This window comes from Canis lupus, chromosome X (assembly GCF_048164855.1).
Source record: "Canis lupus baileyi chromosome X, mCanLup2.hap1, whole genome shotgun sequence".
NCBI classification, from domain to species: Eukaryota; Metazoa; Chordata; class Mammalia; order Carnivora; family Canidae; genus Canis; species Canis lupus.
Window position 1 is genome coordinate 14,064,392 of NC_132876.1, and position 15,993 is coordinate 14,080,384.

General features: G+C 38.4%; 1 protein-coding gene across 6 annotated transcripts in view; it reads left to right on the top strand.

Annotated features, from left to right (window-relative positions):
* MCF2 (MCF.2 cell line derived transforming sequence) overlaps positions 1-15,775 on the top strand; it is a 100,416-nt gene extending 84,641 nt beyond the window's left edge. For 4 of the 6 annotated variants that reach the window (XM_072818303.1, XM_072818304.1, XM_072818305.1 and 1 more), the window contains 6 exons: positions 2,278-2,387; positions 5,161-5,273; positions 8,157-8,269; positions 9,174-9,274; positions 12,838-12,906; positions 14,035-15,775. In XM_072818303.1, the coding sequence (XP_072674404.1) occupies positions 2,278-2,387; positions 5,161-5,273; positions 8,157-8,269; positions 9,174-9,274; positions 12,838-12,881 (481 nt within the window). In that variant the 3' untranslated portion in view covers positions 12,882-12,906; positions 14,035-15,775. Of the gene's footprint in view, positions 1-2,277; positions 2,388-5,160; positions 5,274-5,437; positions 6,518-8,156; positions 8,270-9,173; positions 10,413-12,837; positions 12,907-14,034 lie in introns of those variants that run through there. The other 2 variants (XR_012026749.1, XM_072818306.1) reach the window with 2 other exon arrangements.
* The last annotated feature ends 218 nt before the right edge of the window (positions 15,776-15,993 follow it).

Consider the following 15,993-nt stretch of genomic DNA (forward strand, 5'->3'; position numbering starts at 1 on the left):
CACCTTCAATCTGATTGGAGAAAGAGAGTTGTAAGAATGATGAAGGACTGGCAGGCACTGCTGGCCCACAGCTCCATAGTCCCTAGATGGAGACAGCTGGCTGGCAACTTGGCTTCTCTTTCTATGTATGGATCAGAGAGGAGGTATGGGTCTGGGGAGGGAACTGTGCCTGCATACAACCATGAAGTCTTTGAGGAAGGTAGCAGTCCTAAATGGTAGCACTGCTGCTGGTTTGGAGATGTCTTCATATTTGCCTCTAGGAATCCTAAAAGGCAGAGCTGCCCATAGAACACGTGCATATATGCAGAAAGAATCCCCACACTGATTCCAAAGCCTTTGCACAGAAATTCACCATACAGTGTCATCTGCATGATACAAGGATCATTGAATGGTTTATTAAAAATAATTAAATATTTTTTTTCTGAGAGGGATGGAGGGAGAGAGGGAAAGGGGAGGGATAGGGTGAAAGAGGGAGAAAGTCTTAAGCTAACTCTGTGGTGAGCGGCATGGGGCTCAATCTCATGACACTAAGGTCGTGACCTGAGCCAGAATCAAGAGTTGGATACTTAACCAACTGAGTCACCCAGGTGACCCGAAAATATTCTTTAAAAAATTTTTTTAAATAAAGGGATGTCTGGCTGGTTCAGTCAGTTAAATGTCTGCCTTTGGCTCAGGTCATGGTCCCAGGGTCCTGGGATCGAGCCCTGAGTAGGGCCCCCTGCTTAGTGGAGAGTCTGCTTCTCCCTCTCTCTCTCCCTCTTCCTCTGCTTGTCCCCTCAGCTCATGCTCGCTTTCTCTCTGAAATAGATAAATATAATCTTTTATAAAATTTAAAATATAATAAAAATGCTCTTTTTCTCTTTGTTGCATATTATCTTTTAAAGGTAGCTAAAAACCAAGATCAAAGTGCTGGTTCATCTGGGGCTTTAGGAAAATCATTTAAAAGTCCCAGTGGAAGTCTTTATCTTCCAGAGTCACAATACTCAATCTTTTGTGATAGATTATGGAAAGAAAGTCTTTAGATTTCCTATAGTAATTGACTTTATAGTAGATGAAACAACCCAACAGTATTAATCAAATTAAAATTTCAGTATCATTTATATACACCTTACCTAATACACTGAGGTTAAAAGATCATCTGGCAAGCAGCAGGGATTTTTTAAATATTTTTCTGACTTTCCCTTAAAGAACCTCCTCTGTTCTGTTCAGCCCATATGACAATCAGAGAGGAGGTATGGATATTCTCCTAGTTCAGGGATGGAGATGGGAGACCAACAGAGGCCGTGATGGCCATCGCCAGAACTTTTATGGGAGCTATTGGGAAGGAATAGTTTTTTTTTCCAATATTTTTTTTCCTAATATTTTTTTCCTTTGAAATGAAAAGTTCTATTAAGCCTATGAGCTTAGGTTTACTAGGGCCACTTCTCCTTACACACGTGACTGGGGGAAACAGGGCAGCAGGGAACGGGAACGAACACAGTGGAAAAGCAATGCTGAAATAGATTCCTGATGACGTTGCTTAAGCACCTGGATCTGTATGTATTCAGCATTAGTCCTTAGACTCTGTTGCATGAACCAATAAATTCCTCTTTTTATGGGATTTTTTTGTTTACATTTTTCCAACTGTATGGAATTACAGTTGACACTTAAAATTCATAGATATTTGTTTTTAAAGATTTTATTTATTTATTCATGAGAGATACACAGAGAGAGAGAGGCAGAGACACAGGCAGAGGAAGAAGCAGGCTTTCTGCAAGCAGCCTGATATGGGACTCGATCCCGGATCCCGGGATCATGTCTTGAGCTGAAGGCAGACGCTCAACCACTGAGCTACCCACGCATCCCCAAATTTGTAGATATTTAAAGAGTAAAACTTGATATGATCCATGTATGCATTGTGAGTTATTAATCCCAACCATCCTTTTGTGTGTGTTGTGTGTGGTGAGAACACTTAAGATCTACCTCTTAGCAAATTTCAAGTATATAATACAGCACACAATAGGAATTTTAAACAATATACCTGCTGTGGGTCCAGAAGGCAGTAATTTTCTCCTTGCATATTAAAAAGAGACCTTGCTGGCTTGGATCCTAGAATTTAAGCTTTTGTTATATCATGAACTATCATTCTACAGACTTAAGGGGGAAATCAGCTCTGTTTGAATGATTCTCAGAGCATGTTCTTAACCCCGGTAATCAGTGGAAAAATGCCATTTTTAATTTTTTGTTATTCTTAAACTGGATAAAAGCTCACTTATTTTTACACATTTACTGTTTCAGGAGGCAGCATGGATCTTTTATGGGTGCCGAAGAAACTGAATCGGAACACAGTGGCACTATGGTGGAGGTCCGGGAGGCAATTGCATCGGTTCAGGCTGAAGCCAATACAGGTATGTGTAACGGTCCTAGGGACGTGAGACTCGTGGCTGTGCACATTGTTTTCTCCCACTGTTAACTTGGAAAATCTACCTATTACCTTCGTATAAAGAAAACAGAGTTAATCCATTTTTATAAGGCTCTTTTGTTTTCCATATGCAAGATATTATTTTTTTAATTTTATTTTTTATTTTATTTTTATTTTTTTAATAAATTTATTTTTTATTGGTGTTCAATTTGCCAACATACAGAATAACACCCAGTGCTCATCCCGTCAAGTGCCCCCCTCAGTGCCCGACATCCAGTCACCCCATCCCCCCATCCCCCCACCCACCTCCCCTTCCACCACCCCTAGTTTGTTTCCCAGAGTTAGGAGTCTCTCATGTTCTGTCTCCCTTTCTGATATTTCCCACTCATTTTTCTCCTTTCCCCTTTATTCCCTTTCACTATTTTTTATATTCCCCAAATGAATGAGACCATATAATGTTTGTCCTTCTCCGATTGACTTACTTCACTCAGCATAATACCCTCCAGTTCCATCCACATCGAAGCAAATGGTGGGTATTTGTCGTTTCTAATGGCTGAGGAATATTCCACTGTATACATATACCACAGCTTCTTTATCCATTCATCTTTCGATGGACACCGAGGCTCCTTCCACAGTTTGGCTATTGTGGACATTGCTGCTATAGCATCGGGGTGCAGGTGTCCCGGCGTTTCACTGCATCTGTATCTTTGGGGTAAATCCCCAGCAGTGCAATTGCTGGGTCATAGGGCAGATCTATTTTTAACTCTGAGGAATCTCCACACAGTTTTCCAGAGTGGCTGCACCAGTTCACATTCCCACCAACAGTGCAAGAGGGTTCCCCTTTCTCCACATCCTCTCCAACATTTGTGGTTTCCTGCCTTGTTAATTTTCCCCATTCTCACTGGTGTGAGGTGGTATCTCCTTGTGGTTTTGATTTGTATTTCCCTGATGCATATGCAAGATATTCTGGTGGGTACTGCAGGTGGCTGGTTGTCAAAGCAGTACCTGGGCGAGTAGCATCAGCATCACATGGGAACTTTTAAGGAAGGCAGATTCTCTGTGTCTGCCCCAGACCTTCTGAGTCAGAAACTCGGGGAGGAGGACACCTGGGTGGCTCAGTCAGTTAAGCATCTGCCTTTGGCTCAGGTCATGATGCCAGGATTCTGGGATGGAGCCCTGCAGTGGGCTCACCACTCAGTGGGGAGTCTGCTTCTCCCTCTGCCCCTACCCCCTGCTCATGTGCTCTTTCTCTCAAACGAACAAATGAAAAATCTTAAAACAAAAACAAAAACCTCTGGGAGTGAGACCCAGCCATTTGTGATTTCACATGTTTTCCAAGTGATTCTTTCTGATGCATGCTCAAGTGTGGGAACTCCTTCTACATAGTACAGAGATGAATAAAACACATATGCCATAGCTGTAATGCATAGAGAAGAGTCATTTACAGCTGGAATATTTAGTTTTCTTTTGCAAATTATCTCATTTAAGCTGATTTCAAACAAGTTTTTTAAGTCAGCAAATATATCATGGCCTGTGTGCCTGGAATTGTGCAAAGCTTTGGGCATACAGTGTAATTAAGATACACTCAGCTGCCATCCATATGAAACCAGGAGGGTAGAAGGATAATTCAACAAGCGATTAAAATTAAATATGGTAAGTGTTATAACAGAGAAGTGCGAGGTGCTGTAGAAGCACCTAAACAGCTCTGGATAAACAGCACAGACTTTCCTAGAGAAATGTGTACCAGAAATGCTCAACAGATGCCTGATACTCGATACTTAGATAGGACGGTCCATACTTCTCTACTAGTGGAAGAGAAACAAGTAATGACAATCTTGTTCAGCTGAAATCCACTTCCCTCGGGTCACCTATGCTGTGGCCTCCTGAGCAGTCAGGAGAGAGCCTAGTACCAATGTCTTCATTTGACAGATTAGGAAACCAAGTCAGGGAAAGTTGACATGACTTTTGAAGATAACCCGAATAGTTTAGTGTGGCCAAGATGAGAGTCTGTTAATTTTCTGCTTAGGTTAGACTGCTTAATCTCTATCAATTCAATATATTTTATGAATTAAGCACCTGTTATGCATTAGGCTCTTAGAGGACATACAAAGCATAACACATGGTCTCTGCCTAATAAGAGAGTTAAGACAAGTCAAAAATAATATTATCTGGTAGAGTGTGCTAAGTGCTATTTGAGTAATAAAAATGCCCTTGAAAAAATTTTGGGGAAGGAATTATTTTCTTTAAGAAAGGGTAAATAGGGGCACCTGGGTAGCTCAGTGGTTTAGCGCCGCCTTCAGCTCGGGGCATGATCCCGGGGTCCCAGGATCGAGTCCCGCATGGGGCTCCCTGAGAGGAGCCTGCTTCTCCCTCTGCCTGTGGCTCTGCCTCTCTCTCAATCTGTCTCAAATAAATAAATAAATAAATAAATAAATAAATAAATAAATAAAATCATTTAAAAAAAGAAAGGGTAAATATTCCCTGGAACATTATTTAACTTATTATTTTTAATAATTGTCCCATCAACTCCAACCTGAAACCATCCTAAAAAGTAAAAAGGGTATATGACATTCTGGGCCCTTTCTGAAATATCAGAAATTCTAAACTAGTACAGGCTAGTCAGAGGTTTTATTGTATAAAGATACTGTTCTTGGACCATTGATGGTTTCAGCCTTGATTGTTAACAGTTAGTTTTACTTCTCTCCCTGAGATGGACCAGCACCATTAAGTAACTGCCCTGCTCCATGTTTTTCTTGTAGTCTGGGCGCAGATGTCATCACCTGCAGAGATCTCTGAAGACCCCGAGGAATGGCCCAGCAGCTATTTCTATGCTTCTTATGATGACAATGAAGAAGAAGAAAGGCCCCTAATGGTTAGTAATGGCGAGTTCAAATAAGTAAATAAGAACTCTTGGGGCCATATTATGGACACAGTAGGGAGGCACGCGGGGGCAATCTTCTGTCCATACCCTTGAGATCATTAGGTAGATTTCATAGTCAAAAGATTTGAAACCAGTCTTACCGCTTCTCTCTGTAGGTAGAACTGGTTTGAGCTGTCTATACATGGTGCTTCTCCCGAAGTGGAGACAAATGGTCCATCACGCCAAGTCTCTCCACACATCGACCAGTTTGATCTTTAGTTCAACTTCACCACTGTGTTTCCAATCTAAGCATAGGAGTTAAAGTCAGAGAACAAAGGAGAGTCAGATATACTTTAAGAATCAGTTTAGATTCCAGATGGGAAAAGCTAGGGAATAAACTTTACAGGTATGAAACTATTGGATCACGTCTTGAGAATGTATTTTTGTGGGCTTCCAGAACATGTGTTAATGACACCAAATCAGCAGAACAGAGCAAGGGAGCACCCCATACGACTAAAGGGGTTTGCTTTAGAGTAAAAGTAACTTACAGAAGAAATCGTGCGCAGTGTGGTTAGGAGCCCAGTAGGTTCTTAGGGAGTATCTACAATTTTTTGAAGTCGGCAGCTTGGAGGGTGGGAATGCTGCTTTGCAAGGGAATGTTGCTTTGCAAGGGAATGCTCTTTGGTGCCCTTCAGCGGAACAAATTCAGTTTGGCAGCTCTGATGTTGGCGTTAGGAAGTGATGGCATGTAGTATCCATTCTGGAATGCTTCTTTTTAAAAAGTAACAGAATATTCTTTCTCTTAATAATACAGTGACCGTGATATGTATTTGGCAGTGTCTTTAATGAATATTATCTGAGGATGGGAGAGGTAGTTGTTCGGATGTGAGCCAAAAAAAATCAGAGGAAGCCAGTTTGGGTTTAAATGTTTTCGGCAAGGTCTTAAGTAAGCATTTTCCCAGCTATGGTGTCAGAAAATAATGCAAATATGCAGAACTGATGGCTTTAATCATAGGGGATGGGAATGTAGAAAACCCCATAAACTCTCTCCTCTCACAATCATTCCCTGACTTGTGCTGCTAAAGAAAACATACAGAGGAGCAACACCCGGGTGAGCATCTGCCTTTGGCCCAGGGTGTGATCCTGGAGACCTGGGATCGAGGCCCACATCAGGCTCCCTGCATGGAGCCTGCTTCTCCCCCTGCCTGTATCTCTGCCTCTCTCTCTCTCTCTCTGTGTCTCTCATGAATAAATAAATAAAGTCTTAAAAAAAAGCAACACAGTGCGTTCTATATACTACCACCCCTACCACCCCCCAGGGTACCCCCAAAACAAAAAAGCAAAACAGGTTGGAATGAGCTGCTCTTTTAGCCTCATTTTTATCAAGTCAAAAACTAAGAAAGAGTGGGTGCTGCCTTCCTTGGAGAGTCCTGTGTCAGAGATGGCTCTCCTAATTTGATGAAGCTGCGAAGTTAAATGGCAAGTAGCTCTTCCCAGCCTGCTCCTCAGCCCATTTCATACAAGTACTGCTCAAAAGTCCTTTAAGCCCAAGTGATGTGCATATTGTTTTCAGACTAATTCCTTTGCATGTGCACGGAATCGACGTTACGTAATTCTTTCTTTTAAAATATTTTTAGTTATGGTACTCTTTATTTTTTATTACATTTTTAAATTTAAATTCAATTTGCCAACATACAATATAACACCCAGTGCTCATCCCATCACGTGCTCTCCTCAGTGCCCAGCTATGGTACTCTTTTTAAGCTCATGTATTTAATGCGTAAGATACTGTGCTAAAAAACAAACAAACAAAAAAAACTCATCTCAGAATACTTTTGGACTTGGGGCACCTGGCTGGCACAGCTGGTGGAGCATGCGGCTCTTGATCTCAGGGTTGTAAGTTCTAGCCCCATGTTGGGTGTAGAGATCACTTAAAAATAAAATGTTAAGAATCCCGCCCAAGAGGAAGGATACAGAAGTGCTGCAGTGCCTGGGCTGGCCTGGGCTGGCCTCACGTGACTGGTCTTGCAGTCTAGCTGGTGGTCTGGCTGCAGGTGCGACCTGCATGGCATGAAGTGCCCCAAGTCGCATGAGGACCGGTCCAGTCCCCTGTGGAGAGCCCCTCATCCCGGTAAAGGGGGAAGTGGCAAGGGGGCAGCCCCCTCGCAGGTCGGGCAACACATGTTGGTGGGGAACCTGGTGCTAACCATGGGTAGAGGACCTGCTTCTGGGTCAGGGGTTTCGTACCTAGCAGAGCATCTCCCTCGCTGCAGTCTATTCAAAGTCAGCCCTCGACACAAGGATTTGAAGAACATTTTTTTAAATTTAAATTTACTTTTAAAAAGATCAAAAAAACATAAAATCTTTGAAAATATATTTTTGGATTTGAACATTATTATTTCTTCTCTGATTGCATTTCATTGCAAAGCTTTTGTGTTTATTATTTTTACCTGTGCAAAATTTGATACAAATCCCAGAAATCCTTTTGAGGGCATTACTCGGTCTTTGTTTTAGGGCCCTGCCTTTGATATGTGCCTAGATAAATTTTCCATGAGAGCAGTTTACAAATAACAGTATTTAAAAATTATTTTCATACTGGATTTTTTCTGGGTTTATGCGTATAATTCATATAAGTTAGATTAGTCGTGCTCTGTCATTTTTTGTGTAATTCTCTTTTAACAAATAAAAATGAATTCTTCAGGTTAAATAAACACATGTTCTGTTTTTTTCCCCGGTCACAAACTGCTCCATGTTTGCTTGTTCTCCCCTAAGCTGCTATAGCCACCACTATTACCGTTGAAGTCAAGAGTAAATTCTTCATGTCACAGAGCATGCAGTTATGCAAGTTGTTTTACGATCAAATTTGTAATGTCATTTTTCAAAACAACCTTACAGTCTCCAGGCAAATACAAAGCCCTAGCAGATTGTAGGAAGAGAGGCCCAGAAGACCTCCTGATTAGAAATGGAGATGTCATTCAATTTCTCCATGAAGATGCTGAAGGTCAATGGTAGGTGTGTTCTCAGTGCTTATGCTGACCTCCGCCGGGGGCACGTGGATATCTAATCAAATGTTCTGCTTTACTTGTATCTTTGTTATACAGTCTCAAGAAGCAGAAATATCACATTTCTTATCAATGTTTCATTTTCATTGCTTCAGCTATGCCTATATAGCTCACTGAAAGGGATGTTAACCTTTGGTGAGTGAAAAATGCTTTGAAAGAATGAAATGCTATGGGTCTGCATGCTCTTGTGGTTTACCTTTGGCTCAGACATTTCAGCGAATAGATCTGGCTTTGTAATGGCTACAGATCATACTACATTTGATCATTTAAGTCATTCATTAATTCATCACATTTTTAACGAATGCCTACTATGTGCCAGGAACCATGCTTTGCTACTTTATAACATAGCCACCCTTCTCTTTATCAATTCAAATATTGACATTTTAGTCTTACCATTCTATTCTTGTGCATTTGACTTCATGCAGCACCAATTGCAAAGATGGTTCTGCCAAATATACTACGTAATTATAGAGGACCCAAAGCAGGAAGGAAATATTGTTGGGAAGAGGACTGAATAAAGCTTCCATAAATCTTTTGGAATTTTTATATGAAATAATTCTGGCTTCATTGTGTCAATAACTTTAAGTGAAGTGCTACAGTGACCGTGTACTTTGACCCAAAGGGTGAAAGAGTACACATAGGGTGAAAAGTAATGACGGATCATTAAAGTAATAACCATTTTTGCTAGTAACCTAAGTCCTTTGTAGGTTACTCAAAGGACTCAAGAACAATGTCATGAAGGTCATTGAATACATGCGATAGCTTTGTGAAAATTTGAACTGCAATGCAGTGTATTTGTTTTTATAATCTTATATTACCATTGTTGGCTACTAATTCATTTATTATTTAGGTTGGTGAAAAATCTAAACAGAAGAAAAGAAGGTCTGATTCCAGGGAACACTTCGCAGATTTTAATTGGTGACTATAGGTTTCGGAATGCTAAAGTTACAGGTATAATATGAACAGACTGTATACTCTTTGTTTAAAGGCTAAAAATTTTAAAGCTCCACCAAGGATGCAATTGGCATGGGGTAAGAACTTCTCAGCGCTTAGAAATAGAACTGCAAGCCTATTATGTTTGCTAGGATTGAATATTTTCCTTTAATAGTTTTAAATTAATGAAGAAAGATTTTTAAAACATGTTAAACTTTTCCCTACAAGGCTGATAGTTATGGAAGAGAGTGTCAGATATGGTGGTGTCTTGTAAGAGATCCTTCAGAACTGAATACTGATGATAGGCTTTTAAGGTACCAGCCTTAATGTCTCAGAATGCTTTACCAGTGTGTTTTCAGCCAGTTCTAAGAGCACGTTATTTCCTTAGGGTAGCTTTCAGCTATGCATGCGTGTGCACACACACACCACACACACACACACACACACACACACACACACACCCTTGTCTATGTCCAAGGCTTAATGTATGAAGGTAGTATGAAGCAATGAGTGCTAACCTAATATTTTTTTCTATTAACCCAGCCCTTAATACATAAAATTTCTGTATTTTGAAATAAAGCAGTATTCTTGGACATTTTCCCCATAAGTAATATTGAGCTATCTATAAAAAGGTATCACAAAAAAAAACAAAACCAAAATAGACTTGTGAACAAGATTATTATCATGTGCACATATTTCCTTTGAATTCCTAGTTTTAGACTTGTATTACTTGTATTAAAAGTCTGGGTAATGGTACACTGTGTTGAAATGAATCTAATATACCAAAAGTAACCTTTTTGGTTTTGAATTTCATTTATGACATGAAATGAAATCCACAGGTGACAGGGCTCAATATAAATATCCGGACACATGGAACCCCACAAATAGGGTCAACCCTAAATCTGGACTACCTTTCAAAGTTTTTCTACACTAGTTGTTGAATTATTATTATTATTTATTTTTTAAAAGATTTTATTTATTCATCCATGAGACACAGAGAGAGAGAGAGGCAGAGACACGGGCAGAGGGAAAAGCAGGCTTCGTGCAAGGAGCCCGATGCAGGACTCGAACCCGGGAATCCGGAATCACGCCCCGAGCCAAAGGCAGACGCCCAACCGCTGAGCCACCCAGGTGTCCCGAATTATTATTTTTTAAAGTAAGCATCTGCTCAGTGTGGAGCCTAATGTGGGGCTTGAACTCACAACCCTGAGATCAAGACTTGAGCCACGATCAGAAGTCAGATGCTTTACTGACTGAGCCCACCCAGGAACCCCAGTTTTGAATTACTTAATTATTGAACTGCTGAATTATTTAGATAATTAGTAATCAGAAGAGTCTGACATGTCTGAACTACTTGACATTTACTTAAAACCTACACCCGACAACTGCAGAATAAACTATTACTTTTAATAGTTTTTTATGAAGCAATTAAAAAAAGCCCAGAACATTCACCAAGGTAGATCATATGCTGTGTCGTTAAAATAAGTCTCAATACATTTCAGAAGATTGCAATTGTATAAAGTCTTAAAAATAAGTATTATAGTAGAAATTGATATTTGGGGGTATCTGATTCACTCAGTAGAGCATGTGACTCTTGATCTCAGGGTCATGAGTTCAAGCCTCACATTGGGTGCAGAACCTACTTAAAAAAAAAGAAATTGTTATCTGTAGATATCAGGCTGTTAAATGACATACCTCCAAAGAACACGTGGGACAAAAAAAGCACAAGATAAATTTGAATTATTTCACTTTGGATGTTTAAATACTTGTATTACATGCTTAAAAATCAGTGTGGTTTACCATATTAACATAGCAGAGGGGGAAATGATGTCATTATTTCAATAGATGCATGAAAACGCTTGATGAAACTCCATACCCCTCCATGATAAAAATTCTCACCAAATGAGGAACGAAGGGAATTTCCTCAATCTGATGATGTATACTCATGAAAACTCACAACTAATATGATACTTAATTGTGAAATATTGGAGGCTCTTGCCCTGAAATTGGGAACAAGCCAGGGATACTCACTGTCACCATTTCTATTATAGCCAGTGCCATTAGCTCAAGATAAAGAGAGAAAACAAAATGAAAAGAAGAGGCAACACTGTCATGCTTAGCAAATCACATATATGTACAAAACCATAAGAAATCTGTACACAAAAAAACCCTACTAGAAGTAATAAGTAAACTGTATAAGGCCATAGTATATAAAATAATTATACAAAATAAAGTGTAATTCTATATCCTGGCCACAAAGAACTGAAAAAAACCCTGTAATTTCAAAAATTAATACCATTTACATTAGTATTACAAACTGTAAAATAAATAGGAATAAATCTAACAGTAGATGTCTAAGGCTTCTGTACTAACAATCACAAATCACTGCTGAGATACATTTAACAGGACCTAAAAAAGGGAGAGAGAGACTATGTTTAAGTATTGGAAATCTCAGTGTTGTTAAGAAATCCATTGTCCCCAAATCGACCTCTAGAGTACATGCAATCTGAGCAGCCCCTTCTGGAAAAAGGAATACAGGTTTATTCTAAAATGTATATGGAAAGGCAAAAAATCCAGAACAGAGGAATCTCAAAAATCTGGAGTACTTACATACCGGATTTCAAGACTTACTATAAGGCTACAGCAATGAATGCAATGTGCTATGGGAGTAAATATGGAAAACTCTAGGGATTTCTAAAATAGATCCACATATACATAATCGATGAATGTTCAATCAAGGTACCAAGTCGGTTGGATGGGGAAAGGAAGGTGGTTTTAACAAATGGTGCTCCAGCAATTGGGTATCCAGATGGAAAAAGAAATGAACCTTCATCCCTACATCTCATTCCATATACAAAAAGTGATTTGAGTTGGATCATAGACCTAAACATAAAACCTAGAGTCAAAACTTCTAAAAGCGCAGGACAATCCCTTCATTACTTTGAGCAGCTAACAATTTCTTTCTTGTATTATATAAGGTTGAAAAAGCACTAACTCTAAATGGAGAGTGTCAGGCAAATAGAAATTTTGCACATGCTGAATTGAGCAATTTACAGCTTTAAAAATTTATAACTTTTTGGGGGCGCCTAGGTGGTGTAGTGGGTTAAGCGTCCGACTCTTGATTTTGGCTCAGGTCATGATCTCAGGGTGGTGAGATCGAGCCTCATGTCAGGCTCCACACTGGGCGTGGAGCCTGCTTGAGATTCTCTCTCTCTCTCCCTCTTCCCCTCCCCGCTTCCCTCTCTAAAAAAAAATTATATCTGCTAGAATAAGATAAAATCTAAGATAGTAACACTATGAATGCTTTCAGAAGTTAAATAGTTGTAACGAATCACATTTTCCCTCAGATTTCATTTTCTACATTGAAAAGTGAAGTTTGAAAGTAAACATGGCCAGCTTTCTGCTAACTGCTTTATGCTTAGTTAAATGATTAATGACAGAGAAGAAATGTGTGAGTCACTTAAAGTATGTGTTCAAGAAGCTGTTTAAATTAACGTATATAAATGGTTTTTTATGAAGCAATTAAAAAAACCAACAGAGCCATGTGTGTACTAGAAAATAATGGCCTTTCTTGTGCCCAGGTCTCCAAGATTCAAAACTGAAAACACCAAGTGTATTCATCTAACTTCTAGATAATATAGGAAGACTCTGTAGGTTTTCCATAACTTGTACTGTCATGTAAACGTAGAGCCAGATGTCTTCCTGCTTAATTCAGGACAAAGTTAATTACATTATATTTTAGCTAACTGTAATGTGGGGCATGTAGAATTACATATTTGATTAGTTTTAATTGGAAGCGATTCCATTACTGCAACCAGTCACAGTAGATTGTGTATCACTACCCCTTGAAAAGCGCATGTCAAAACAACAACTTAACTCTGCTTTGGGCCCATGCTTATGTTTCAGGCGGAGAAGAACTTACTATATATTTGTTAACATATCCACTTTTGTTGGGAAAAAAACCCACATTATTCTTCTGTAGTCATTTTTATTTTCTCCCACCAGTACTGTGTTTCAAGATCCTTTTTTTTCAGTGCTATTGGGAGGGTAGAAATATAATGTATTAATAGATCATCAGCATCAAAAGCATTTATTACTCTCAGCGTGGCAATGCTACTAGATCAAGGGCTAGGTCCCCTTGGTTCCTGTTCTCTAGAACGTTCTGACTTAAGATCTTTTAAAAGTATACAATCCCTTTATTGCATTTATGACTCAAGTCATTTGACAAATTAATCTTATTGTTAGATTTTTGTTGGATGCTATAATATCAAGTGGTCTTGATTGAGATCTACTCTCATACACTGCATAGAGCAAAATAGGATATTGTGGTTCCCACAAAACTAGAATGGTGCCAATTAGTGGATTAGGAAATTACAGTTGACCCCATATGCAACTGTCAGTAGCATTTAGGTTTAAAAATAGATATCAGACTATCTTATTTGAAAACTGGCAAATACGGTGTAAAAGTCTCTCTGATACTTACGTGCTTACCAAGTTTCCTGTTCTCTATACACACGCAACATAAGTCATATAACATTTATGAAATCCAATTGTAGATGTGAATTGTTTATTTTGCTTCCATGAAATAGATGTCTTTAAGAAATAATTTTGTAACAGAATGATGACTTTCATAGTCAAATAACCAAAAGACGTCACCTTTGAATTTAGGATGAACCTTTTGAATCCCCCCATTAGTGTTAGTGTTAGAAATCCTAGCACCAACAGTTTGGGCCTTAAAAGTCACCTGAGTATTAACATCATTCTTCATTATTTTGTAGATGCTGCTCTGAGTAACACAAGGAAACTAAGTTCCCCTTGAATTAAAGGAGAATGAATAGACTTTTAAAAATAAAATTTCCTTTGGAGGTGTGAACTAGATTATATTTCTTAAAAGTGTTACAGATAAACAGCACAAGAGTCAGGATGATCTATGCTGCCCATGACACTCACAGAATTTCCTCAGGACTGAGGAGGACTTCGTCATTCACAGTTTGTCTCATTCTTTCAAGATCCACCTTCACACCTTCTGTTCCCCTCAGGTGAAAAGTGCAGTGTTAACTTTGTTTCCCGTTTCCCAGTAGGGTTTTTCATGGCATGCATTCAGATTCCAACTCAAAACCAGAAATCAATTATTTTGAACATTTACAGGTAAAAAGCTTTACCTGTGATATTTTTGCATGACTTTTCACTAACAAAACAAAAGAAAAATCCAAAGAGAGAAAAGAGATAATCAGAGATTTTTAAACCCTTTGTTGGTTGATAGTTTCTTCTATTATATACTTCTGTTATCTACGGGACTATAATGTACCAAAGGGATATATGTTCTGAAGGACCTCTTTTGCACTTTGACTGGTATTTAGGGTTTTCAGAGCTGTTTATGGTTCTGGAAAGATCCAAAGCCAAAAATCCTGTAGTTAGGATGTGTTGAAGTTTACATTTTATGCATCGAAATTTAGATACACCTATCACAGCTTTAAGTTAAATATTCATATTTACACAAGAGGTGTTCCTGTAACAAAGCTCTACTTTCCGGTGTCTTGAGTTGCTTTTGCCTTTTCTAGAAAAACCTATTCTGGCAGAGGTGTTTTTAAGTTATATTGTGTCTCTTCCTAGGGTTTTTCTTTGATAATACGTGTATAGATGTCTTTCCTTTAAGTATGTAAAAAGTGTGATCACTTGTTTTAAAGCACAGGACAAGTTGTTGCATGCAGCGTTGAATTTATGCTTGGAGTATTTTATATTATGGACCACTGAAGACAATGGTTTGAAATTGCTGCCTTTTGAATCATGGATTGTGAGTTTTACTGTCAAGTTGGCATATTAGGCGCATGTCTTTTGATTATTGGTTTTAAAATAAACAACACTATATTATACATAAATTTATCTTTTAAATGGGTTTGTGTGTCATGTCAAGATCATAGTTTATGCCAGTGGTATCATTTGATGTAACAGTTTGTATGGCAAACTAATTGTATTTTATCCAATGGTACCTGCAAATTATAACTCTTCTTATGTCCAATTTGCTGAATTTATGATGGTTGATTTATAACTCACTCATGAAAATGTCCATATATTTGATAGTTCACTTAATGCTTCTATGACAACAACAACAACAAAATGGCATTAAAGAACATTTTCTTTTGCGTGCTGATCCTGTGGTTAGAAGACAGAATTAGGAGATAAAATGTTTGATTGATGATGCCCCTCTGCACAAAATGTTTCAATTTTATGATATCAAACTAGAGATTTTAATCCTTTAAGCCAATACTGAGTTCTATGGATTCAAACATACAGTTATAGTCTTTTAATGTCTTAATCACTGTACAATGAATGCTACATTTGTATATGTATTTGTATATGGAACCGCACTGTATTAATTTTATTGGGCTATAAATGTGTGTTACTATAAAACATAGCAGCAATTTCCTTTTATGTCTTCAAAATTTAATTACGTTGTAAATGTACTTACAATGTAAATGTACTTGTGTTAATTCCACATTAAAAATATTCAACCTTAAATTTATTCGTGTGTTTTTTTTCAGCTTAGTATCAATTATACATTGAAACCTCCTTTTCTCTCATTCATTAGTGACACCCTAAAGGCACATAAGTATTTTGAGTTAAATGTTTACCTTCAGGTTCGTCATAATGCCATCATAAATAAAACAATGAGAATGAGCTCAATGATAGTCAAATACAGTGGAACAGAGGAGAAACCGGAAACAGAATCTTACATA